General features: G+C 52.0%; 1 protein-coding gene across 22 annotated transcripts in view; it reads right to left on the bottom strand.

The window, feature by feature from the left end:
• Positions 1 to 26581, bottom strand: part of Mical3 (microtubule associated monooxygenase, calponin and LIM domain containing 3) — a 202958-nt gene that overhangs the window by 20325 nt on the left and 156052 nt on the right. For 7 of the 22 annotated variants that reach the window (XM_075982893.1, XM_075982890.1, XM_075982896.1 and 4 more), the window contains 13 exons: positions 25443 to 25638; positions 20047 to 20279; positions 18510 to 18599; positions 16517 to 16654; positions 15269 to 15331; positions 11441 to 11551; positions 10561 to 10707; positions 9969 to 10051; positions 7203 to 9000; positions 6672 to 6766; positions 2629 to 2679; positions 1070 to 1180; positions 18 to 111 (listed from right to left, as the gene is read on the bottom strand). In XM_075982893.1, the coding sequence (XP_075839008.1) occupies positions 18 to 111; positions 1070 to 1180; positions 2629 to 2679; positions 6672 to 6766; positions 7203 to 9000; positions 9969 to 10051; positions 10561 to 10707; positions 11441 to 11551; positions 15269 to 15331; positions 16517 to 16654; positions 18510 to 18599; positions 20047 to 20279; positions 25443 to 25638 (3210 nt within the window). The remainder of the gene's footprint in view (positions 1 to 17; positions 112 to 1069; positions 1181 to 2628; positions 2680 to 6671; positions 6767 to 7202; positions 9001 to 9968; positions 10052 to 10560; positions 10708 to 11440; positions 11552 to 15268; positions 15332 to 16516; positions 16655 to 18509; positions 18600 to 20046; positions 20280 to 25442; positions 25639 to 26581) is intronic. The other 15 variants (XM_075982897.1, XM_075982894.1, XM_075982901.1 and 12 more) reach the window with 10 other exon arrangements.

Here is a 26581-nt window from a genome sequence, read left to right as displayed (position 1 = left end):
AGGAGGCTGGACAGTACCTGCTTCGCCTCTCAGGGCCTTCTCCACCGCGACGCCCCTCTCCTCCAGCTGCCTCTGCTTCTCCTCCACTTGCTCCAGCTGCCGTTGGATGATCTATTGAAAAACAGAACATAAGCTTCCAGACTTTTCTTACCTCTAGCTTCCAGGAGGAGAATCAAGCTGCAGGCCCAAGGTGGGAGAGAGATAAGCATTATTAAGACTCTGAATGGGGCATTACAGCCAGTGTGCTGTGCTGGCTGCACGCAGCTGGATCCTGGGGCTTATTATCTTTCCCTGGAACAGTTCAAAAGTATTGAAAAATGACTTAATTGAACCTTTACAGCAAGGACGCTGTAAAAGCACTGGGTGGAGCAATTAGACGTCCTGTCTCGATAAGTTAGTAAAGAAGTGTCTAGAACAGTCTAGGACAGTGGTTCTCAACCTTCCTAATGCTGCGACCCCTTAATACAGTTCCTCATGTTGTGGTGACTCCCAACCACACGAACGAAAATTGTTTTCGTTACTGTGTCATAATATACTCTAATTTTGCTACTGTCATGAATCATGTAAATACCTGTTTTCTGATGGTTTTAGATGACCCCCAAGAAGAGGTCATGACCCCAGGCTGAGAACCATTGGACTAGCCTGTGCAGCTTGAGGATGGAGGCTGACAACCAGAGGTCCTTTTGAGCTTCCCTATAAAATCCCAGACTATTCCGAGCAGAGGTCAGGGCCACAAGCTGACCCCTGACACCAGAGCAGAGGTCAGGACCACAAGCTGACCCCTGACACTACAGTTACAAGTGAACTTGCTGACTCTACATCCACTCTAGACCAAGGCTTTCAGAAAACTCAAAGCAGGGATCGTCTGTTTTGTAGAGAGTGCCACAAAGACTGGCCTCTGTAGAGCGTGAAACTCAAGTACTTTGAGGTTGTCGTCTTGGAAGCCATGAATGCCCCTCTCTGCTTCTGCCCTGGCTTCTTCACCTTCCTGGCTGTAGATGAGGCCCTCTGGGCGCACAGATGCTACTCCACGCCCACCTGCACGCGGTGTCCCACTGCCAGTGTGTACCTGGGCTCGGTGCAGCCGCTTCAGCTCCTCCTGCTTGGCCTGTCTCCGTGCTGCCCTCTGCACGCGTCGCGTCAGCTTGGCGCTCAGCTCCTCTTCTGTGTAGGTTCTGGGCTAGAGAGGGCAAGAGAGGGCTCCTAAGCCAGCTGCATGCAGGTGGAGGCTGTCTGGATGGCAAGCTGGTGAGGGTACGAGGAGGACTATCCCCTACATGGGAGCTGCTGCCTGGCAGCCAGCTGGGCATGGCGGGTGCAGGCGCCTCTGCTGAGGCTAGGCCAGAGACCTCAATGTGAGAGACATTTACCTCTGTGGCAGGGACAAGAGGTTTAATTGAGGGTGAGTGTTAGAAGAATAAAACTCAGACAGACACACTCCTTTGGCACTGAGGTCATAACCGCCATAAAAGTGTGTCTGGGTTTTTTATTTGTTTATTTTTGCTTATTTTTTTTTCCCCCACAAGACAGCATTTATCTGTGTAGTCCTGGCTGTCCTGGAATTCACGATGTATACCAGGCTGGCCTTGAACTCACAAAGAACCTCCTGTCTCTGCCTCCTGAGTGCTGGGACCATAAGGCATGTGCCACCACCACCTAGCATGTCTGTGGTTTTTTTAAGGCATTGTGGTGGTTTAAAAAAACAAAAACCACAGTAAAATGTTTCCCTAGGCCTCATATTCTGAGGCATACAGGAAAAAGAAAATGTTTGGAAAGTGAGGGTTCTTTTTCCGTCTTCTTTGCGATTCCTTTCTCTAGGCAGGAGGGGTCATACCGGTTTTAGTAGCTAACCTGTGAAGGAGAGATGGCATGCATGCCTCCATTTTATATCTTGGTGAACTCAGACTAACAGAGGCTGAGAAAGGAACAGTGGCGGTGACTGCTTGGGTGTGCAGAGACAACCACTGTGGTGGAACGCAGGGGTAGAAATGACCTGGCAGGGTAGCTGGGGTGGTGCCTGTGGGCTTGCAGGAAGCAACTGGGCAAGTCCCATGCTGATACGGATGGATGTGCTAGCCACCTGTACACACGGGCCACCACACTCCCAAGCATTCGGTGATGGGACACGCTCTGGGCAGCCACCGAAAAGCACCAAGTGGGGGACTGTCCTCTTTTGTGAGACCCTCTTTATTTCCTCTAAAAAACCAACCAAACAAAAAAAACCCCAATAGACTTTTTGACCACGAAGGAGATGTAGGAGATGTCTCCATTCAACCTGGGTCCAGACTCATCAGCTCTCCTCAAGGAGCTCAAATGACAGCAGTAGATCAAGTGAATGGGTAGAAGGATCGCCACAGCATCCCAGTGCCCTAAGGGTTCAGAGTGGAGGTGGTGACCACCCCTTGCTGGGCTACCCAGACCCACAGGGGCAGCTCTGCCCCCACCCTTGGTGACATGCAATCCAGCCAAGGGGAGAGTGACCGTCTCCTCCTCTTTCTGTGACTGTGACAGCTGCATGCACGTATGACAGTTAGTGAGGACGTGGCTGCAGGGCCCAGCAGGGCTGTCCAAGTGGTTAATCACAGACAGGCATGCAACGAGGACCAGCCAGCGGGAATGAGACACTACCTTTGATGAATAGGCTCTCCTGAATGCCAAGGCGTGTGGTACATAAATCGACTTTTAAGGGGATGGCAACGGAAAACAAAACAGAACAGTAATGATAATGATGATTAAAAATGAAAATGGAATACAGAAACGGAACAAAATCAGTTAGAGGCTTAAACAAACACAAGACTTAATCACACGATCGTTCCTCACAATGCCACACAAGACTGCACAAGATGGAACCCGGGGCGTAGACCCTATCAGCTGAGTCTCATCAAACCCCACACTGTTCAATAGAGCGGGGGTTCACTCTTCTATTCACAAAGCAGCATACCCTGAATCTTGTGTCTGTTCCTCGTTGAACCCCAATTTGTTGAACGGTGTGGTGACTGGGCCCCCTTCACCCATAACCGCCCCTTCCTTCATGTTCCTGCCATTGAACGCTCAGCAGAGAATAGCAGCTACAGGCAGGAAATGGGCACCGACCCTTACACACTCTCTCGACAGGTTCTTGAGCCTGGCGGTGTTCTCGAGCAGGGCCAGACAGGTCACAATGTGAGACCCAGCTGTCCTGGGACTAGCCAAACTTGCTAATTCAGAATTATACCCAGCGAAGGGAACCAAAGTGGCATAAACCACTGTGACTCAGAGAAAGTACCAGTGTTCAGGTAGCCATGGAAACCTCTTCACTTCATACACTGCTCTTGGCCAGTCTCCTTTGCTTTAGTGGTCTTCTCATGGGTCGTATGAAGCACCTACAGGGCCCCCGTGGACCCAGGCATGGAAGCAATTGGAATTTGGCTGGTGTGCAGAACAGAGGGACGCTGAGGGAGGCACAGTGGGGACCCACACAGGATGTCATGTGCATGCTGGCTGGGAAACGAATTTGCTGCTTTTAGCTCTGCGCACAGGCATCCTCTCCCCCACAGAGTGGAAGTGAAGTCCTCATGCAGAACAGGGCAGTTTAAACAGGAAAAGTACAGCGGAGGTCCCCAGTGGCCTTTGCAGACACACTTCAAGAGCGCTGCTGACACGTGTATCTGTCTGCGGGTGCCGCCAATGCCAGCAGCCACAGCAGCCTCTTTTTATTAATTTACCCACTGCTGGAACTGGTACCAACTTGGCAGTGGCAGCGACAGGGAGGTGAATCGTGACATACTTGGGTAAACGGGGGAGAGTGGGGCTGAGAGTGTGGCGAGCTGGCTGCTGCAGGGGTACACAGCAGGGCACGGGGCTGGTAGAGTGCTGGGCAGGCCCTGTGAGCCTCAGTGACAGAGAAGTAGCTGGCCAGGCAGCACTTACGAGTCAGAGGGAAGCAAAGGAAAGAGGCTAACGAGAGGCTGACAAGGTTATCTCTTGCTGGCAGGGCTTTGGGTGGCTAGACAAAGCTGGATTCGGCTGGGAACGTCAATCTGTTAGTTATGTACTTGTTTTGCAAGCATGAAGACTTTAATGTAGGGTTTGAGCCATAAACCCTACAATAACGAAAACTCGGCTTGATGGAGTGTGTTTGTAACCTTAGAGCCGGGGAGGTGGAGGCAGGTGGATCCCATCTCTCAGGACTGTCTGTACAGACAGACATCCAGTCTAGACTAAATGGCGACCTCTGTCATACATGCACACATAAAAGGCGACAGACACTGGAGGAATGACACTCAAGGTTGTCCTCTAGCTTTTCACATGCATGTTACATACATGTGTTTGCACACAGGTGAAGACAAACATACAAACCCTGAATAATTTATTTTTGCATAACAGACATTTAAGGAAAAACAAGGTCTTGGTTTTATGTGTTTGTGCATCAGTATGGAAACCACACCCACGCATGACTCAGGGCCTGGGGCTGTGAAACAAAAGAGGACCAGCTTCCACTGCATACTACACACTACATACTACATACACTGTGGCTGGAGGCTTCCTTTTCCAGGTAAGTAAAAGCCAATTTTCACTCTTGGTTCCCCGATCCTGACACTTCTCATTGTGAAGAATTTCAAACCCAGAAACACTGAAGGAGGAAGCCACGTTGCTGGAACACCCTTCACCTCGATTCCCCGATGGTGGTACTGCAGCAAGTGTCAGGGTGTGACCTTTACACACCTGTCTTTAGACACCAGAGACCCAGGCCCTAGAAGTTTGGCATGTATTTCCTCCTCAGAAGAGACACAGCTTCTCAATAATTACCGTAGTGCCACCTGCTAGGAACTTGACATCAGTTTGATGATGGATGACATTTAAAAAAAATACATATTACGCTTGCCATTCACCATCAAATGACTGAGAGTTCCAAAGTGTCCTTACGATTTTATGGTTGTTTTGCTTCGGTTTGTTCTCCACTGTAGGTTCTGTATGTGTTTCCCCCACCTACCTTTGTTCATTAGACGGGATCTTGCTATGTATCTCTGGGCAGCCCAGAACTCACTAGGTAGCCCAGACTGGTCTTGAATTTGTGCAATCCTGCCTCGGCCTCCTGAGTGCTAGGGTTGCATGAAATCGCCATGCCCAGTGGGTTCCATATTTTCAGAACTACCATGTCCTGCCCTCACTCAGTGAGATGCAACATCATCCTAAGAGCCATGTTTGCCACTGCCCAGGCCCTGCTTGTCCTCAGCATTCCCTATGTGCCTACTAGAGAATGACCTTGTCGCTGTGGAGTGCACCTGGTGCATAAGGTGTCCAAGGCATTGCTGTTCTAGGAATCTGAATGGCGGCGCTCACTTGTTCACATAACTATGGTAATGAGCCCCTGGGCTCTTCATACCTGTGGTCATTGGGAACCTATACCAAGATGATGGATTTGGCATAGTCAGTGGGGCATCCAGCACCCCCCCCCCACTATGGCAAGATGTCACAGTGGCAATCAGAGATGGAAAATCTGGCCAATGTGACACGTACCGTCTCAACATGAGCACACTCATCATGGAGGCCAAGGGGACTTTGGGTCACAGTCTCTTCTGCCCAGGCTCCTTCAGGTCTCTAAGATAGTACCTGCCCCCAGTGTTGGGATGAGTTGTGAAACTCATGTGCACACCCACACACCATCCTTGGTTCAGCCCCAGTGCCACTGCCTGGAAGACCTCAGTGGGCATACCCAGGAGCAACACATTGGGCTGAGCCCCCATGGAGAGCACACAACTCCTGGTCCTACATTCGGACTCCTGGTGCAAGCAATGAGGCCTGGCTGCAGGAGATTGAGAAGGAAGACCGGTCTGTGCTTCTTGGTGACTAGAAGAGTAGAGAATGAGGTATCGTCATGCCCAGGGAGATAAAACAGAAGGCGATGATGAAAATGCAGATAGGGGAATGAGTACCAATCAACTGACTTTTCCTAGTCTGCTGGATAATAATCCAGAGGGAGTGAGACAGGCTGGAGGATGGACCTGTAATAGGGCGATACCATCTCAACGATCAGACACATATGGGGTGCAGAGCTACCTCAGTTTGCCCTGGCTGCTCTACAGTTCAAGGCTCTTGACAGAGGGGACAGCATATAAGTCCAAGTCTTGAGAAGTCACATCAAAAAGGTACGTGAGGGGGTGGCCACTGGTAGGTGCTAATGCCCCAGTGGATGACCCAGCATCAATGCTTTCAATCCGTGGTGCTTCAGGGTCAGTTCTTAAAACAGAAAAATCCTTCTATTTAACAAATACACCAGGCAGTCAGCTTGGCCAGGTCTATTCCTAGGGATTACTGAGGAAGCCATCTGGTCTACCTCCCATCCATGCCTGGTGCCCAGTTCATACTTGCATGACCCCAAGCAGTACCTCAGCTATTCTCCCATTGTCTGGCCCTGGAAGACACTGCTCACAGTGTAATGCCAGGCACCTAACCAACAGAGTACCCAGACTTCCTCAGACTGAGGCAATATCCCCAGCTGCTTATTTCAAAGGCCCGAGAGACCAGTCTGTGGCATTTGCTGTTGGCTGGCATAGCACTCCAATGTCTATCTGCTAGGAGACCAGAGAAGACATTGGCTCTGCACCCCAATGGTCTGCTTCTCTACCAGAGACGAAACTGACATTTTGTCACCAGTTTTCTGAAGTCCTTCAGGGACTTGGCCCACTTACCTCTCGCTTGGACTTCTGGGAAGACCTCTCAAGGATGTCATCGCTGGACAGGTCTGAGTCCTCTGAGAAACTCAGCTGACGCCGGAGCTGCAGCTCTGAAGGGTGAAAAAAGGCTAAGTGAAGACAGCAGCCACACCTCAGGCTGCAAGGAAGCCAGCCTTAGGCGGTTCTCTATTTAAGAATCCCCTCCTACACAAGGAGACACGGGCTTGTCCCCAAAGGTGATGGGCCAACACCAAACAGCATTCTAGACACCTGTTCAAGACCCCTTAGCAAGACGTTTCTCCGTCCCACTCAAAATCAGGCCCATGTTTGGGGTCATGCAACCTCAGGAAGGATACCAAAAGGAATCTACCCATCTAGTTTCAAGTTGGCATTAACATTATTTCATGCAGTGGATCAGGCTGAGACGGGAACAGCTTGCTCTCCTTTCTAAGAAGCCTTGCAGGAGCGGCATAGGGAAGTGGTGAACTGAATGACTGCGAAGGGACTCCCCACATCTCTCCTGTGAGTTCCCTCGGCCACGCATACCTGCTCTCACAATCGGAGATGGCCTGTGCTGGCCGGAGTCCACCGTGGCACCACTGGACGGGGTACTGGAGCAGGACTTCTCATCACTCTTTCTCTTTTTGTCCTTTTTGTACCCGGAGAAGACCGACTTCCACAGGGACTTGGGCTTAGCAGCCACTTCCTCTGGGAGGCCCAGGCTGGGTTTCTCTGGGAGTCGGCCTTCCCCTTTGGGTTTCTTCTCTTTCTTGTTCCTGCGGGGGGAGAAGAGGGACGACCTCTTTTTGCTCTTCCCACTGGAACCCTCAGAGGAGGTGACAGAGCCATCAGGGCCTCCTGAGTCTGATGGAGGAGAGAGGATCTCCTCACTAGTAGCCTCATGCTTCAGAGTGGGTTCCTGGGAACCTCGGAAGCCTGAGCGCTTGGTGGATTCAGGCCCTAGTTCCTTGCCCTGAGATGGAGTTATGCGGGACCTGGAGGCTGCCAGCTCCATGGCCTGCATCCTGCTCAGCTGCTTGGCCATGGCATCTCGAAGTGCCTGGCTCTTCACAGACTTCTCCCGGGCTCGCATGCGCTCCTCAGCCAGCTCCTTGGCTTCTGCAGAGACCAGAGGCAGCCCCCTTTTCTGCGGTTGTGCATCGCGGTCCAGGGGAGGGAGCCGCCCATTCTCCTTGGCCAGGGGCTTCTCTGACCGGGACCAGCAGGAGGGGGGTGTGAAGAACTTCTCCTGCAGACTGGAGTCCTCGGTCTTGTCATCGTAAGTGTCCTCCACATCATCAGCAAAGGGGATCTCATCCACACTCTCCACGAAGGACTTCCGGACCTCCTCCCTGGGGGGCTGGGTTGGCTCCCGTGGGGGCCGCATGAATGTGGCAGGAGGAGGAGGAGGGATAACCGAGGCCTCCCTGCGCTCAAAAGTGTGATGGGGCTTCCTTCGCAGGGTTGCAGGCTCCTCATTGGGAGGTGGGGGTGGGGGTGGGCTAGAAGGCGGAGTGAGCATGGTAGAGTCCGAGGTGTTGAAGCTCTGGCTGCCCAAGGTCTTCATGTTGGAGGAGCTGCCATGGAGGCCTAGGCCTGAGCTGCTGGAGAGGTCCCTTCGCTCCTCCTGGTTGCTCCTCAGTTCCCTTTCAGAGGGCGACTTTGGGGTCAGCAGCGAGGGCTGGTCACCAGCTGACTTTGGCAGGCCTAACCTTTTAGGAACAGATGGAGGTTTCAGAAGGCAAAGGCCCTCTTCCTGAGGGGACTTGTCAACCGAGTAGGACTTTAGGGATATTGGCTTAAAGGCGGGTGAGGGGAGGCTGGGCTCCGACCCCTTGTTCCGGTCCACAGGAGTGAGGCCCAGGCTGCGGCGGATCTCGGCACTCTTCATCCAGAACTCCTCCACCAGATCACTCCGCTTCAGGGCCTCCTCCACAGCCAGAGGGCCACTGAGTCTGTCTTTGGGGTCTCCTTGGCTCTTCACAGGGAGTGGGGTCAAGGGGGTGGATGTTTTAGCTGGAACCGGCTGGAAGCGTATGGGGGACTCGGAGGGTGATGGGATAGAAGCATCTGAGGAAGGTTGAGGCTGGGAACAGATGGGGAGCTGGGTTGAGGGCGGTGGGGCAGGGGCCAGTGGAGACTCTGGCTGTAAGCGGGTAGGTGAGGTAGGTGTCCTGGCTTCCGGCAGGGCCACAGGCTGTGATCGGATGGGCGAGTGCACAGTCTTCTGATCTGTGGGGGCTTCAGCTTTGGGCTTTTCTCTGGGGAGCAGAGGTGCAGGGAAGAGGGGCTCCTCGGGGGACTTCACCTTGGTGGTGACAGAGGTAAGTGGGGACTGGGCCCCCTACACAGAAAGAAGAGACAGTGAAATCAGCACCTTCCCTCAGGGAGCGTTCTCTCTCAAGGGGCCTACACTGGTTGAAGCAAATCAAAGTCCTGTCCATCCTTTCGGCTATTACTCAAAGGGTTGCAGAGGGCGGACTCATTTTCTGCTCCATTTATTAACGTTTCAAACCTCTCCACTTAGCTGGGGCGGGGGGTGAGCTTTCAGGGATGGCTCATCTCATGCACATCCTGGGTTCTTAGTCCACTCACGTGAACACTGCCAAGGGCACTAATGAATTTGGCTTTCATCACAACCCACAATACCTCGAGCTCTGGGGTCCCCGAGGGATAACGTGGGGCTAATGTATGAAAGGATTTAAAGTCATTACTTAGCACAGTCCTCCTCTTTGGCCACACTGTCCCTCTGAGGAACCATGGAGACGCACACAGACCCTTAGAATACCCACCCCAGGGCTGCTCACTTCTCAGGTCAATTACTGGGCTGCACCATGTTGCCTGGAGCCCCAGAGACCAAGGCCTGGCTTTGATTCCTTCCAAGTCTGCCCTGCAAGTGGTGCCTCCCAGACTAAGACCCTCAGACAGTGACGTGGCACATTCCTGGTCACTCTCTAAGGTGGTTCTGGTGATCTCAAGGCATGGTTTTCATTTAAAAAGTTATATGTTTATTTTAACATAAGGAAAAAAACATACCTTTTATAAACTATAGATGCATACATATCAACTTAAAAATAAAGAAAAAAAAAAGTCCTTGCCCATGCACAAGGACTGAGGCAGCACCTGAACCTGCATGCCATCAACAGCCGTTCACAGCACAAGAAAGGAAACTTTTAGAATTTCACAAAGTTAGGCGGCTATAGGGCTGCTTCCCCTCTCTTTGTGGAGCGTACACCATGGGCCCTAAGATGGGGTCGTGTCTCCTGAAGGTCTCAAGGTCCCACTGACAACCCTGTCCCCAGCCCTACTTACCTCTGCCTCAGGGCTGTGGGTTGGGGTGAGCAGAATGGCTTGTTTCTGAGGTGACTGGCTAGGGCTGGAGACTTGGGAAGGACCTGGAAAGGAGGGACATGGAGGTTTACGATAGGAGTTAAGTCCCTTCTGCTCTACATATACTAGGGGTAAGGAACAGCCAGATCCACAGAGGGTCTCACACTACAGCCAGCCCCTCGCTGAGGAAGGAGAGCAGGGACTTGGAAAAGGGTAACTTGCACTGTGTCCTTGGGTCTACCCTTAGGCTATTCTAAAAACAAACAAAAAACCAAATGAAGGGACTCAAGGAGGGTGCTGCCGCACCCTGTGTGCTCCTGGGTGGCACTGTGGTCATTATGTGTGGTGGCTATGATATGGGCCTTGAGCTTTGTGATGTCTTTATTCTCGTGTTCTCACACAACCCAAGGAAAGGTTAGAGACCTGTGGCCCCAGACAGGCAAGGCCCAGATCAGGCATGATTAGGGTCCTAGCCACCCATAGGGCTAGGCATGACAAGCTCTATTCTGAAGGCCTCACTGGTATTACCAGCATGCCCTGCGACATTCTGGAAGTCTTTCCTCCTGCCCCCTACCTCTCTCCTCTTGCTTTGGTGTATCAGGCGGCTTCTCTTCCTCGTTCTCTGACACCCTCAGCTCCAGCTCGGCTTTCGCCTTGGCCTGGCACTGTAAGCGAAGTTCCGTCTCGGCGTCGGAAGGAATGTCATCAGACCAGTGTTGATCTGGGGGAGGTAGGTGAGATACAAAGTTTTACACATTTGAGCTCTGGCTGTGTGCCTTTTCTGTGTCCTGTTTCCTTAGAGAAATCTCAACAGGATGATTCACCGTGGCGTGAGGTCTAACCTGGGTGCGCAGTCCCTGCAAACTGAGCCTCTTACCAGAGATAAATCCAACACAAGGCATCCATCTTGCCTTCTGAGTGTGGGGTTTGTGGAGACTTGTGGTGTTTTTGCTGTGTGTGTGTCTGTCTGTCTATCCTCACCTGTTTGAAGGCCAGTGGTTGACAATGGTTCTTCCCATTGCTCTTTACCTCAGCTTTTTGAGACAAGATCACCCTGAACCTGGAGCTTGCCTTTCAGCTTAACTGGCTGGCCAGGCTCCACCCTCCTCGGTGCCCGGCGTCATTCACACGGGTGTTAGGTAGCTGAACTCACGCAGTCCCGCCTGTGCAGCAGGCACTTTGCCCACCGAGCCAGCTCCCCATCCCATTTGATTACTTGTACAACACAGTGACCAGGACACAAGAGGCTGTGACAGAGGCAAACCACCACCAAAACCCTTTTGGGGGTGCCCGTGGACTCATTTCCCTGTTTCTTTCTCCAGTCCCAGAGTTACCCCTACCCCAGCTGTCCCCCTCAACTTTTGCTATCTTTTGTGAGTTCCACCCAATCTGGTTCTGTTCCCCATGTGTAACAGGAGGTCACAGAAGTGCAGAAGGAAGGCTGGGCCCCATACCATCCAGCTCGGCACCAGTGTCCCCAGGGTCCCCATCCTCTGCAGCTTCCCCTTCAGTCTCCGCTGGCTCCGAGTCCACGTCCTCTTCTAGGTCATTCTCATCCAGAGGGGCTGTAAAGCAGAGACATTCATGGACGGGAAGCAAAGGACAGACAGACAAATAACTGTGCAGGGTGCAGAAGGTAGTGATGCACAGGCCACGGGGAGAAGGGAGGCCCCGGACAGATATGGAGTGCGCTCTATAAGCAGCGTGGGTACCATGGCTATTTCTCCACTCTAGTAGGGCCATGTGGAGGGAGAAGCACAGTTTCTGGCCTGGAGGTATCACCTCTTCCTCCAGAGGCTGCTGCCGGAGATCCTCCAGCCAGTCACAATCAAGGGATGCTGTGGGGCCATCGGCAACTCTTAACAGGACTTTATATAACAGGCCCAGTGCTGGCTACTTCATGTGCCATGAGGTAGTCACTCCTCATCCTGAGGCAGCCGGAGGGGCTGTTCCTCACGGTCACCTTTGGGTGACAAAGCTTAGGTCTGAGGGTCAAGCGACTCACAGTGGGCTCTGATGTTCAGCTCCATGGAGAGACCGATGCTTTATCCAGAGACAACTGAGAATTTGCTAAAGCAAGAGGGTGGACCTGAAGGGATATGTCAAGCTCCCTTTCTGGACTCAAGAATGGCTCTTTAGGGCCACAGAATAAAGTAAGGCATTCACTTCATCCACTCTGAGGCAGACGGACCCTGAGCTGAGCGGCACCTGGGACTCGCCTGGGCCTGCAGAGGCTCTGCCTGGGGATGCTGTCAGCCTGAGGGCAATGCTTTTGATTCACAAGGGGAAGGCATCAAAGCACATCTGGACTGTCTCAAAGCTGAGGGGAAGGGGGAGAGGCCAGGCCAACCTACTGCTCTGCTCCCAGTCAGCACAGGCCACTGAGCTCAGGTGCTGACAAAACCTGTGAAAGAGGCTCCCTTGGGGAGGGGATCCTGGGGATAGGGTTGGGGCTGGGAGTAGGAAGCAGCACTGTGAAGATTCTGGGAATGCTATATTTCTTGATGTAGGGGGAGACAGTTCTGTGAGTTTTGATTTAATTCTCTACACTGCACAATTTTTTGTATACTTATTTTTAGCACACAATCCATAAAATGATAATTCAAATCTATGAAAACCTTTTTATGTTTTTATTTTTTCCTGAGAACTGAACCCAGGGCCTTGTGCTTGTCCAAGTGATCTACCACTAAGCTGAATCCCCAACTCCTTGTTTGGTTTTTTTAAGACAAGGTTTCACTACATAGCTCTGGCTGGCTTGGAACTTGCTATGTAGACCAAGCTGGCCTTGAACTCAGAGATCTGCCTACTTATGTCTCCTGAGTGCCAGGATTAAAGGCATGTGCCACCATGCCCAGATGAACTAGAGAACTATGGCAAACATGCTGGGGAATGGCAGACAGCGTGGGGTTTCGGAAGTGGCAGCAGCTGAACAATTAGCTTCAGCACCTGCTCTTTCTGAGACACCAGAGCCATCCATGGAGGGGGCAATGCCAAGGCACTCTCGTACGCTAACAACATTCACTGTGTTGAATACTGGGGAAAAACCACTCAAGTATTCCCACAGGTCTAAAGCCTTCAAGTAGTCATGTTGCTTTGGGACGCTCACGAAGATGTTCACCAGAGAATGTGTGACTGGGACATTGGAGACACGGACACCCACTGAACAACACCCTGGGTCCTGCTTTAAAACTAGGCTTTGTACTCGGCTGGCGAGACCATCACTGCATCTGCCATGCTGGGGAACAAGAGGTTGCTGGGAACAGAATCTGGGCCCACTGCAGACGGCCTTTGTGAACAACGTGCTTGCTCGAGTGCCTGGCACTGAGGTGGTAACCACAGTCTCTCTGGCAAGAAAGCTGGAAGCAAACACGAAGGAGACCACTCCTTGGTTCCCCCGGCTGGCCCAGCCTCGGCCAGCCTGGCCTGGTCTCTTGGTCCTTCCCAGTGTGCCTGAGAAACACCTGCTGCAGAGTTGGAAGGGTGGGGATCCCACACGCCTCGAATTCCTCGGAAGAAAAGGCGGTCACACAGATCAACAAGCAAACACTCAGAGCTTTGGCGCAGCAGCAGCAGCAGCGGATGTGTGCGGAGACGCGGCTAGAGCGATGAAACCGAGGGATGGAATTCTGGTTAAGATGGAGCGCTGTGCTGAAAGCCGCCACACAAGTGAGGAGCCACACACTACGGAAGCTGGGAGTGGCCATTTATCTCAGCTGCCTGCTAGACATCCTTTCTCCTCAGTCTCGCTCTTCCTTCCTCTGCCTCAAAGAATGATAACTCGGGGTTAGTCATGCTAGACTCCAAGTCCTCTCTCACCCGTGGACTCTCCCGCCAAAATGTCTACTTCAGCTGTGTGTGAGGGCAAGGACGATAAAGGTCCACAAGCATCGTCCCTACTGGTCCTGGAAGTGACTGCTAGGACACGGGTTCCCAACCGTGTGTGTGTGTGTGTGTGTGCGCGTGCGTGCGTGTGCTGTCTCCTTTTTGGGGGGTTCCTGGGAAGAAGCCCGTGTCTAGGCAGGACTAGACACCCTGTATGGGACGGGCTGTCTGTCCCACCCCAGACGCCAGGTACCCTTTCCTTGAGAAACAGGTTTCTAGGTCGACAAAGGCAGACAACGGACTCCTCAGGTCACCTCTGGCCTGCACACTGAGATGCTGTAGTTTAGTCTGGGGACCCAGCTCAGGTGCCACCGGGCAATGCCTCACAGAGCTCAGCATTGGCAGTGTCCACCAGTCCTCGCCTCTCCCCTGAGGCAAAATTTCCAGGAATTCCTGTTCTGACTGTTCCTCTGACGTGTCGGAACGCTACACGACTTCAATCCACACCCACTGCTACCCAGCTGCATTCTATAGGCACAGAACTTCATAAAAAGCTTCTTTCACAAAAAAAAAAAAAAGAAAAAGAAAGCCAGGTGGTGACAGTTTACGCCTTAATCCCAACACTCAGGAAGCAGAGGCAGGTGGATCTCTGAGTTTGAGGCCAGCCTGGTCTATAGAGTGAGTTCCAGGACAGTCAGGACTACACAGAGAAACCCTGTCTCAAAAAAAAAAAAAAACCCCAAAAAACAAAAAACAAAAACTAGGCTAGAGAGATGGTTCAGTGGTTAAGAGCACGCCTACTCCTTCAATTCCCAGCAACCACATGATGGCTCACAACCATCTATAATGAGATCTGGTGCCCTCTTCTATCTGATGTTCTCTTCTGTCATGGTGGCATACATATAGATAGAGCACTCATATGTATAAATAAATAAATATTTTAAAAACAAAACAAAAAACAAAAAAACAAAAAAAAAATCCAAAAACTAACCAAACAAAAAAGGCTTCCTGACAGGCTGTGGTGGCACACACCTTTAATCCCAGCACTAGGGAGGCAGAGGAAGATGGATCTCTGTGAGTTCGAGGCCAGCCTGGTCTACAAAGGAAGTTCCAGGACAGCTAGGGCTGTAGCACAGAGAAACCCTGTCTCGAAAAACAAAACAAAACAAAAGCTTCCTTTCACTTTGGCCTTCATATCCAACTGCTAACGGTAACTCTTAAAAGCGAGGCTCTGCCCTATCTCCACTGCTGGTCTCCAGCCTGCCTGGGATGAGGATGCACTTCTGGTCCATGCAGATGGGCTGTCTGACTAGGCATGCATGAGCCCCGCCCACTGGCTCTGCCCTCGCATGCAGCAGCGACAGGAGCTGAGTCCTAGAGTTAAGATATGCCAGCGGAGCCGCCTAGAGAAAGAGGTTATGATGAACGGGGTGCGGGGGGGTCACATATCACCAGACTACCTCCGGAGACAGTCTCCAGCCAGGCCTGGACTGCTGCGCGGCGTACGGAGGGAAGGCCGGTCACTGAATTTAAAAGAGAGTATAAATGCAGAGTTAAACACTGGTAAGTTCTCAGCAGGGAGAGCTGGAGTCAGTCCTAAAATTCAAAACAGAGGATGAGGAACCAAGACATCGTAAGACAGGGCCACCCGGCACTGAGCAGCATGTGTGTGTGTGTGTGTGTCGATGCTAGCCTGTGACAGGTATTTGGGACAAGGAAAGAGGACAGAACCAGAGAGAGGGCAGCTCTGACCAGGACTGCTGAGTTGTCCTTGTCCCCGTCTTGCGGTTCATCTTGGTGTCCTAGAGAACGAAAACATCACACGAAGGCCTAATGTTCCTGCGGACTGGAAATGATCTTCTACAGACTCAGAGTTTTACAGGACAGGTAGCCCTGGGTGGCACCACCTGGCGCCGCCGCCAAGGGTCCCTACATGGAAGACAGACAGTCAAAGAGAATGACATATAGCCACGGCACATCTAGATGGGGTCTGCTTTCTTTTTTACTGCTATTCCTTAGAAGAAGCCAAAAGATGGACATGGTGGTACCAGTTCTGGAGGCTGAGGCAGGAGGATCTTGAATTCAAGGCCAGTCTGGCTAGCTTAGTGAGACTGTCTTAAAAAAAAATAAGAAAAGGAAAAAAGACAGAAAGAAGGGGGTGGGGGGGGGGAGCGTGGTGGCGCACAGCTTTAATCCCACTACTTAGAAGGCAGAAAAGGGTGGATCCTTGTGAATCTAAAGCCAGCCTGGTTTACACAGCAAGTTCCAGGCCAGCCAGGGGTACATCAAACAAGGAAGAAGCCATAATAAAATACATTTTCACCTTAGTGGGAAGCAGACCGTGTCACGTCAAACCTGGAGTTGACAATGACACCGGGACACCAGAGGCCCCTGGGTGCCCCTCTCCTTACTTTCACTTCTAAATAGGCTCCCTCCTCCGGTCCTGCCATGCACTCTGCCGACACACTAGCCCTGCTGAGAGACGCAGGAGACGGAAAGTTCTAGGGTCTTCTGAGCCAGGCCCACATTCCTACTCTGCATGAGCAGAGACAGAGTTGGCTACCTCCTAACGCACAGAGAACTTTACATATCGTTGAATGAAGAGTCAAGGACAGGGGTCCCCCAGCAGACGGGGCCTCTGCAGCTGCGGGAGGGTCTGGGAATGGGTGCTTAGGATGCACACTGGGCTATGGGCTCAAAGCAGTTACCTCTAGAAGTGGAGGACTCGGAGGTCGGGAGCATCCTCTCCTCCGCCTCCCTCTCACGGATGTGTGTCCAGTGCACATCGGCCTGGATCGCCAAGGGATCTGCTGCGGTTAGGATCTGCTGCAGCCTGCTGCTCCCGGCTAGGGCGCCAGGTCCCCAGGAAAGAGGGCACAGGGAGGACAGAAGGGAAAGGCGACAGGGACAGGAGGGAGAGGACGAGACACCACAGGAAGGAAACAAAGAATTACAGTGTTTGCCGGGACTAGTTTGAGTCAGAAAGAGGTAAAAATCAAGAATGCCTGTGCACAAACACACACACACACACACGAGCACGTGCGTGCACACACACAGGGGCACACGCTCACACTTTCTAGTCATTGGTTTCATTTTTCATTTAGTCATTTTGAGTTTCACATCACTTCTGAGTTTAGTGAGGATCCACACACTCCATCTCCAAATGCAGAAGGAATTTTTCCTTTCCATAATAAAACGAATCCGAGGCCCACAATGCCCAGGATGGGACAGGACAGATGACCCTCACTGTGTAGAACCATCACTGCAGGGGCCCAAGGACCTGGCATTTAGCTGGCACAGCGTGAGCGTCTGTCTATCCCAGGTGGCTGAGGACGGCGCCACTCTGCCAGGAGCCAGCCAACTCACCGGGACAGACATGTGCTCTGCTGGGACTTTAGTTCTCACCCTCTGTAGCAAAGCAGATACCCGAGAGGACACGCCCTCTGGCCAGAGACCACATGGCCATGTGCTGGCGCTGTGGCGGGGGCACTGACAGGGGGCAGGCAGTCAGCATTTGAGGGTGGGGACAGCAGCTAGGGATGAAGCAGAGATCTGTCCTGTGAAGTTCTGAACTCCAGCATTCGGGCAGGAGTGAGGCCACTACCCCGCCCTACTGTGGGGGAAGCCCCTCCTTTCTTACAAACTCCACCCGAAGCCCTTCTGGCCCCTCTGGGCACAGATCTGCCTCTCCGCTCACTCCTCACTCGCCAGGGCTCCTGTATACCCTCTTACTGGCAGTGCCCGTAGAGTGCACATGCAGCCCCAGCCCCGCAGGACCTCTCATTAGTGTTTGGATCATGCCACACTGCAGGGTTAAGATAAAGGGACAGCCAGTAACTAAGGAGCGCGGGGGTGGGCGCCGAGGAGGGGAGGACAAGCTAGTCAGGCAGTAAGAGCAGGTGCCACTAATCTGAAGGATGCTGGGGCTTCTGCCAGAAGCCAGTTTCCACCTGTGAGTATATGCTCCCCCACCCTGACACCCCTAATTGGATACCGCCTGTCACCACCGGGACAGCTCTGTAATGAAGTCGTGAAGGTGTGACACGGCGCAAGGCCTGAGCGAAGTCTCCCATGTGGATGTTACAGTGTACGGTAGAGTGGCCCCGCAGACTCTTACTGGTCTCTAGAGACTCAGCCCACCCCAACGACAGTCTGCCCAGATGGTGCTGGCAAGGGCTGAATCACGCCAAATTCACCAACAGCTCGGTTGTGTCAGGACCAGGGAGGGTGAGACACAGAGAAAAAGTTTGGTCCTTTCTTTGGCTTCTAAGCAACAGGGAAGAGTTACGCCTTTTCTCTGAGCACGGTTCTGCCTTCTGCCAGCATATGCGGCCCTGTGTTGTGTGTGTTTTGTGTGTTGTGTGTGGTGGGGTGGGGAGGCATCAGTAGCGCGGAGATCCTGGGGTGAGACTGAAGAGCAATGGTTGGGCAACAAGGTTTTACGGATAATGGGAACTCAGAGCAAAAGCTCCAGGGATTGCTGGTGGGGCCCCATTCCATAAACACTGTTGCTGGGAATCTGTTGATTCACGTGCTATCCTGTGGAGGCTGCGTCAGCAAAGGTGCCCAGCTGGGTATGCTCAAAGCCTCTGCGAGCAGCTTTCTAAAATGACCTTTCCATGTGGGACCTGCTCTTGGAGGCACATTTTAGATGGCTGCACGGGAGCTGGGGTAGAGATGGGCAGGGGGCAAAGCGGGTACCTTCACGTGTACCCCTTTCTTCTTCCTTTGAGAGATGCTGGAGCCACTGGCCTTGCAGGAGTTCTCTGTCCCAGGGGCAATACTCCCCTTCTACAGCAGGGGGAGCCAGACACCCACAGACAGCACCAAGAATCCCACAGGGGGACAAGTGGAGGAGGGAATGGAGGGAGGAAAGAGAACAGAGAGCAGAGTTATCTATCCTAGCTGCTTGCGAGAGTGTCCTGCCCCCTGACCACACAGGCATCCAGGTGTGCTGCCCCAAAGAGGCAAGGCAAGCCGGGGACAAAGGAACATCCAAGGGCTGGGCTGAACAAACTGTGAACTTCCCAGCCTGGAAAGTAAAGTCTTCACAAAAGAAAGGCGGGCCAACTTTCCCAGAGTGGTGTGGGGGCTAAAAGCTGCTAGGTAGTCATCGTCACATACAGATAATAGCATCTCAAGTGATTCAAACGGAGTGTCTTTCCCTGTGGCAGCTGTGAAGGGGATGCGCTCACTCTGATGAGCATGAGCTCACGGAAACTCTGGGTCGGCATGGTGAGGCAGACATGACGGCACAGAACTTCCATGCTCTGGCTAGTCCAGTCTCTTTCTGGCACATTCCTCCTTCATGTCTCATGAAATTGAGTGAGCCTGCCTAGATTCCACTCTGGCCTTCAGAGGAGTAGGTGCGGGAGGAAGAGAGATGATTCTTTCTAGGGAAGATGCCTGAGCATCACCAAGTGTACTGATTCTGAGCCCACCAGGATGGTCCTGGGCAGGGAGCGCAGAATCCTAGGACAAGCAGGGCCACCGAGAGCTGATTAATTCTCTGTCAGGAATAACTCGGAAGCATGGCTGGAAGAACACGTGCTTGTCCCTCCCTTTGGCTCTGTGTCCCCAGGGAAGTGAGCATGGCTCTCCTTGGGGAGTCCACCAGTCCTGGTTCCTTCCTAACCATCCACAGGCCTTCTGCAGCCAGGGAAAGAGAGACGGTATCAACACAGCCAAGTCCCTTATGTCTTGAGGTCACAGCCAGACAGGGGATGAACAGAAACATCTCAAGTCCAATGCAAGAGGAGCCTTAGAAGCAACTGGAATGGCTGGAGACTCAAAACCTGAACACATGCTTCAGGCCCCAAAGGTTACTGACTATGTGGCTGGGGCGGGTCTAGTGAGCACCTAAGACAGCAGCAGCCACTATCCAGCACCCTGGGCGACTCTTCACAGGAGTCTTTGTCTTACTCAAATAAAGTTCTCTACATGGAACAGAAGGGGGATAAGAGAGACAAAAAGTGAAAAATGGAAGCAATCTAACTTGGACACAGTCCTCAGATGAGCCTGCCTGCCTTCCACTTCCAACTAAAAATACGAATGTAGACAAGGGACAGATTTCTCAGTTTGCCAGACATTGCACCCTACCCAAGGTCTGGAAAGAGTGAGGGCCAGAAAACCCCAGGTCCTGGGGCGGCATCCATGACACCTCTTAGACTCACACCAGAAACACAGGAGAAGGGGTGGGAGGTGGGATGGGGTCAGGACTAGAGGAGGCGTTCCTGACCTTCACTTGACTCCTCCTCTTCCTCTTCATCATATTCTTCTTCCTCTTCCTCCTCCTCCTCTTCCTCAGGCTCGTAGTTCTTGGAGGCCTCCAGCTCCTCTTCACTCCTCCCCTTCAGAAGGGCATGAATCCTTACTGCCTCCTTCCAGGGAACCCCGCCCAGGTCAGAGGTGGGAAGCTGGTCGTCTTCGTCATCCTCGTCTTCCTCCTCCTCCATCTCTGACTCGGAACTGCTGAGAGGAAGAAACCACAGCCCAAGTGAAGGAATGACAGCATCGTGGAGAAGGAAGGCCCAAAGCCACCATCACGGTAGCAGTTCCCAACAAGGCAAGGGCAGGAAGCAGGCCAGACTTGGTACCCTGCCCCAGCCAGGGAAGGGACAGCAAGGAATGCACTATCAGGGGCAGGACGACAGACACATATGTACAACACAGATGCAGACCCACCCAAGGGGAAACATGGCCTGTGGGGCACGGCGGCTACTCAGGCACATCAAAAAACAACAACAACAACAACAAAAAACGGGGAGAAGATCCTTGCTTGCCATTGTTCGGCTGGAGGAACTCAATTAGACTACGCAGATTGGTTGGAAGATTAGAGTGAAAGGTGGGTGGAGATGGGGAAGAAGCCCCAAGAGGCTGAACTGGCAGGCGGAAGTCAGTGTGTGTGTTGGGGGGCGCTGAGGATCCACTCTCTGTGTTCACTGTGAAGTGGAGTGCAGTAAAGGACCCAGCACAGGCTCAGCAGGGACCCTATAAAAGGCCCCGCCTTCTGGGGTCACCCTTAGTCTTCTCATCTGTCCCCTTCACAGCACAAGGCCAGCGCAGCCCGGGATGAGAGTGGTACTATGTTCAAACTCTGCCAGGACAAACCCTGACCTCTGCTCTCCTTTGGGCCCTGCCAAGGTAGGCAGTACGACATGCAGGATGCAGTAGCACGTGGCTTTGCTGGAGAAGTTTCTGATCGGTTTCTGAGTTGGGACACTTGGTCCTCTGTCAGAAGTAGGCATTGGACCACGCCAGAGGGAAAAAAAAAATCTGTCTTTAGGACAAAGCACAGGGCTGAGTTCTGGGCCCAAGCTCCACAGGCATGAGGAGTGGGGGGCTGCTCAGCTTCCTAGGAAGGTGGTTTAGCTCCCCACAGCCCCTTCATACACGTGAGTCAAAGCACACACTGAAATGCAGGCAATGGCGCTTATTTCGAGAGCTCTGTCTGATGTTGGGGGGGATCTAGGGTGACCTCTGGCCACACTTTTTATTACAGGGGAAAGAGGAGCTTTAGGTTGCCCTGAAGACTAGATTAACTGCATGGACTATCAAAAATTACTATGTACATAATGGAGTTCCAGTAAAAACTCCAAGGTCCAGGTCTGAGCGAACGTGATATCACACATGGAAACCAGGACAGGAATGCTGGCCCCACTCCACGGGAGCAGGACAATGGGAGTTCTGAGTCTGGTAGTTTCCTGGACTCTCCCATGAGAAAGTCTTTCCATGGCGGAGCCTAAACATCAGCATCTTTCCCCCACTATAACAGGCCCTAGTCATGAGCATGACAGCTTCCAGAAAGTTCTGCGTGCCTCTCAAGCAGCTGAGCGCCATGGCACTTCTGGAAAACTGTACTTGTGAGCTGGGTCAGAAATGAGGATACATCCCCTCTTGTCTGCAGCTAACGTCTCACAGGGACACAATGACATCTCTGTCACAGGCTGGGTACAACCCTTCACTCTGCCTCTGTCCCACCAAGTCAGTCATTAATGGCCCCTCCTCCCATTGTAAGAGGGCCCTGCCAAGAGCATGACAGCTTCCAGAAAGTTCTGCATCTCTCTCAAGTAGCTGGGCTTTATGAAGCTGTGGTGCTCAGCTGGTAGACCACGTGATGCTGGCCTCACAGGTACGTGGTGAAGGCCAGGGGTCTTAGACGAACACCATTCTGACACTGCTTGTTCACCTCCACAACCAATCACTCATTCGTTCATGAATTCCCCCCACCCCCAAGACAGGGCCCCATTATGTAGCCCAGGCTGGCCTGAATCCTCAGTCCTCTTGAGGGATGGAGTTAGAGGTCTGTACAGCCATATACTGCTGAAAGACCATTCTGAGACACGCTCTGCCTCAGCCAATGGGCACACTCGCTCAGCTAAGGTAGACTGAGTCTCCCTGCACCATACTCTCTGAGTACTGGGGATGGCACAGGCGACCCAGGAAAGCCCACGCATATATATCAGAAGGTGTGTGTTGGGGTGTGTGTGTGGTGTGGCAGAGATCTGGGAGGAGGTGGTTTAAAGTGTAAACATCTGGCCAGATGTGGTGCCTGCCTGTAATGCCAGAACCTGGGAGGTAGAGATGAGGTTCACTGCATGTTCGAGGCCAGCCTGGTTTCCACAAGTTCCAGGCTGGCGGGGCTATAGAGTAAGACCATGACTCAAACAAACAAACAAATGAACAAACCACAGGAGAAGAGGAAACAGAAAGGACGGCAACAGTGGCCCCCGAGTTCTGAGCATTTCCCACCATGTTTACTGCCCCAGGCGTCTCCACTTAATGTGTTTCCACCAGTTCATTCTCCTGTTAATGACGTGTGCTATGAGTGACGCTCACTGCTGCTCAATCTGAAGGACACGGGGACTTTCCGTGTCCTTAAACTAGTCATCTTAAACTTTCCATCCCTCCAGCATGGCTCAGTGCGCCCAGTGGCTTGTCTGGACAGACCAGGAGGGACCTGAGTGTAGCCTGACCTCACCCGTGTCGTGTTATTAGGATGGCTGTACTGGGCATAATTCGGGTGATGAATATATCTCTGTGGTGATGACAATGGCGCCCCACAATGGCTATTAGTGCTACTCTAGCTAGTTTTATGACAGCTTAGGGGTTGCAAGCGTGTGACAACGGGAGCGGAAAGGTCAGCCCCCACTTTCCTCTCCCAGCAAGAGGCATAAGCATTTGCTGAGGCATTTCTGTTTGCTCCGGTAAAGCAGCCTCCCTTGCAGGGAGGACAGAGAGAACCCGCAGGAGCCAGAAGAAGCTTCTTTCCCGCTACCTCTATCACAAAACCTTAGGGCCAATGTGAGGGCTGCCCAGCTCTTACATCACACCAGAGTCAAGGCGTAAATCCAGGCCCTCATGTATGTCTGGTAAGCTACACCCTCAGCCTCAAGGCTCACTTTAGATCCTCCAGTTGACCCCGGCGTCTGAACCTCAGGTCCTAAGCTATTGAGGCCTGAGGGCAGGATCTCACAGCAGTGTGTACGTCATTAGACTACAGTAATGGTCACATTTTAGGTGAGGAGGATCCATACAGTAGCAAAAATAACTTTCTTCCTTCTAACGAAGGGATAAAGTCTCCTAAGAGAGATGGGGACCAGGACGACTAATCATCATCTCCTCAGCTGGGCCTGGAACATGGGTGGGAGGCTGAAGTAGGGATGTAACAGGTTCCAGGCCAGCCTAGGCACCTGAGTGAGACCCCATCTCAAAATAAGATTTAAAAAAAGAGGACTGGATGTATAATTCAGTAGAGCTCTTGCCTAGCATGCGTGAGCTGTGGGTTCAATCCCTGAAGCACAGGGCACTTCACTTGTCTGATTCCTTCATTTTCGGGCACCCCCCCCCCATGCACTGCCTCAGTCACGTGAACCCACCCTTCTCCCGGAACTTGACAGTGATTCAGTACCAGCAGCTGTCGGGGTGGTAGTCCCAAGAATTTGGTTCAGACACACGGCTCTGAGAAGGATATCATGGAGTTGGATGTCAAGCTCCCTAGGGTCCCCTCTCTCCCTCCTTTCTCTTTCATTTTTTGGGGCCTCATGTAGTGCAGGCTGACTTCACATATTTATGGAGCAAGGATGACCTTGAACTTTTCCATCCTTCTGCCTCTACCGCCCAAGTACCGGGATTATGGGAGCACAAAACCATATGCAGTGCTGGAGATTACATTCAGGGCTCTGCATATGTTAGGCACGCACTCCACCAACCGAACTACTTCCTCAGCTCCTTCCTATTGTGATAGGAAGGAAACAGAATCAAATGGCTTTGGCTCTCAGGTTAAGCTGCTAGTCAGTGACTCCAGTCTGCTCTGACAATACTCTGTTGATATGCAGGGACTTAAAAAGGCACACACTGTTCTCTACATTCAGCCCTGGAAATCGCACATGCGTGTCAGTCAGGGCTGGCATTCCTTGCTGCCTCTGTTGGAAAAGGGGCAGAGGAGGCTCCTGTTTATTCATAGCCTGCTTTTCCTCTTGCTCCTCTGCTGGTGCCGTCAACTTTGGGGAGTCCTCTGAAACTCTGTCCCATTTGCAGGAGTTACTTGTTTGTTCCAGGGGTGCACTGCCTGACTGATGCGGGATTCCCCTCTGTATGCTGTGAATACCATTGGTTAATAAAGAAACTGTCTTGGCTTATGATAGGGTAAAGGAGTAGAGCCAGGCGGGGAAAACTAAACTGAATGCTGGGAGAAGGAAGGCAGAGTTGAGAGACACCATGGAGCTGCCAGAGGAGAAAGACAAAAGCCGCCAGCTGGAACCTTGCTGGTAGGGTACAAGCCTCATGGTAAAATATAAAATAATAGAAATGGGTTAATTTAATATGTAAGAGCTTGCTAGGAATATGCTATAGTGATTGGTCAATTAATTAATATGGTTTCTATGTGATTATTTAGGGACTGAGCAGCTGGGAACAAATAAGTGCCCTCTTACAACAGCTGACTTCATTTTTTGTTTTTTTTTTCAAAAATTTTTTTTTAGATTTATCAGTTTCTTATGTTTATGAGCATTTTGTATGTCTGTGCACTACATGCATGCCTGGTGACTTCAGAGATCAGAAGAGGACATCAGATCTCCTGGAGCTGGAATTACAGAAGGCTGCGAGTCACCATGTGGGTGCTGGGAATCGAACTTGGGTCCTCTGCAAGAGCAACAAGTGCTCTTAACCATGTAGTCATCTCTCCAACATCTGAGTATTCTTTAGAGGTGGTGGAGAGCAGGCAGTAAGGACCCAGGGCCTGGACCTAGAAGTCTGAGTTGGAATTTCAGGTCCTGTGCTAGTTACCACCAGTTCCTCCCCTACAAGAGGACAAAACACACGGCCCATACCTATTCCTAGGATTCTCATGAACACATACACGGTCAGGAGCACACAGAGGAAACTACAAACGTTTAAACATGCTAAGGACTGTTTTAAACACGGTATTCCCATCTGTCCTTAACTTTCACACTGATTTGAGGAAGACACTAGTCGTGTTATGTTATAGATGAGGAAACTGAGGGACTTGCCTGCTTCACAGCTGAGAAGGAGAAGAACCAAGATAGCAACCCAATTAAACGGGTTCAAATTCTTTTGCTCATCAAGTTCTTTTGCTGTCAGCTGAATCCGGGGACCCAGCAGCCAGACACTAACCTGCTGGCCACATCCTCTTCAGTGCCCTTGTCTAACACGCTGCTCAGGTTATGCTCTGCCTGCGTCTCCTCAGGCACCTCCTCCAGCTCCTCCACCTGCCTCACAGACCGACGGTAGTTCTCCAGCTCGATCCTCTCAGGGGTGCCCCTCAGCCTCTTGGCGATGCTGGGCTCCTCCAGGCCATTCATGCTGGAACCTGTGGGGAAAGCAAACATGCAAGCTCTGAGAAGGAAGGGCAGAGCGAAACTCCAGCAGTGGATGACGGGAGCTGGTGCTGGAAGAGAGGGACTGTTGACCACTGGGACACTCATAACTCATTTCTCGGGAAAAGATACACAATCTTCCTGGAAGTCAGAACATGGGCGACTGAAAGCTGGAAGGGTTGTGGATTGGTTGGAGGCAGGAAATGATGATGGTAGGCGTGGCAATGCTTCCCTAAGTAGGAGACACAGAGACCACACAGCTTCATCTGCTCCCGGTCAAACCAAGATGGAAAGATACCATCTAACAGGTGATGGTAACGGGGTTGGGCAGGGAGGGTCTGTGCAGGGCCTTCAGGTGGGTCTCTCATCACCAGGGACTAAGAGAGTCACAGAGAGGGTGTCGTCCTTCTGGTGGCTGGCACCAAGATGGGCTGGCAGCACCCTGCAAAGGCGTCTTGCAGGCCTGCAGATTGCATAGCATCTGCCTTGTCCTGTCGCCATGCATCTGAGAAATACTTGGTAGATCAAAGCAAGCCACAGAGGTGGCACTGAGCCCTCTGCAGAGATGCTCAGTGGAGAACGGAGTCAGGTTTGGCAGTGGGGGGCAGGTGCACCCATTCCCCACGAGGGCACACAAGCACACGTTTCCTGTAAACAGTGATGAGGAGAGACTTAGAAATCACACAGTGCTCTGCCTCGTCATTCTCTCACTTAGGGATCTGAGCATCCGTCAATGACCTTCGCTCGTCTGTTAGAATGACGGGGGTCACTGGGAGGTTTTTTTTGATTTCTACCATTCCTATAGCATATCTTGCTTTTGAACAATACTATAGATTCGCTGTGTTTCTAAAACTTAAAACATCACATACAAAGCACCCATGTCTCTTCCGTCTCCTTCAAACCACAGGAGGTGCTCTGTGTCATTCCTCACCAGCA

Source organism: Microtus pennsylvanicus, chromosome 8, assembly GCF_037038515.1.
Source record: "Microtus pennsylvanicus isolate mMicPen1 chromosome 8, mMicPen1.hap1, whole genome shotgun sequence".
Lineage (NCBI taxonomy): Eukaryota > Metazoa > Chordata > Mammalia > Rodentia > Cricetidae > Microtus > Microtus pennsylvanicus.
Note: the sequence above shows the minus strand (reverse complement) of the source record. Positions and strands in the feature narration are given on the sequence as shown.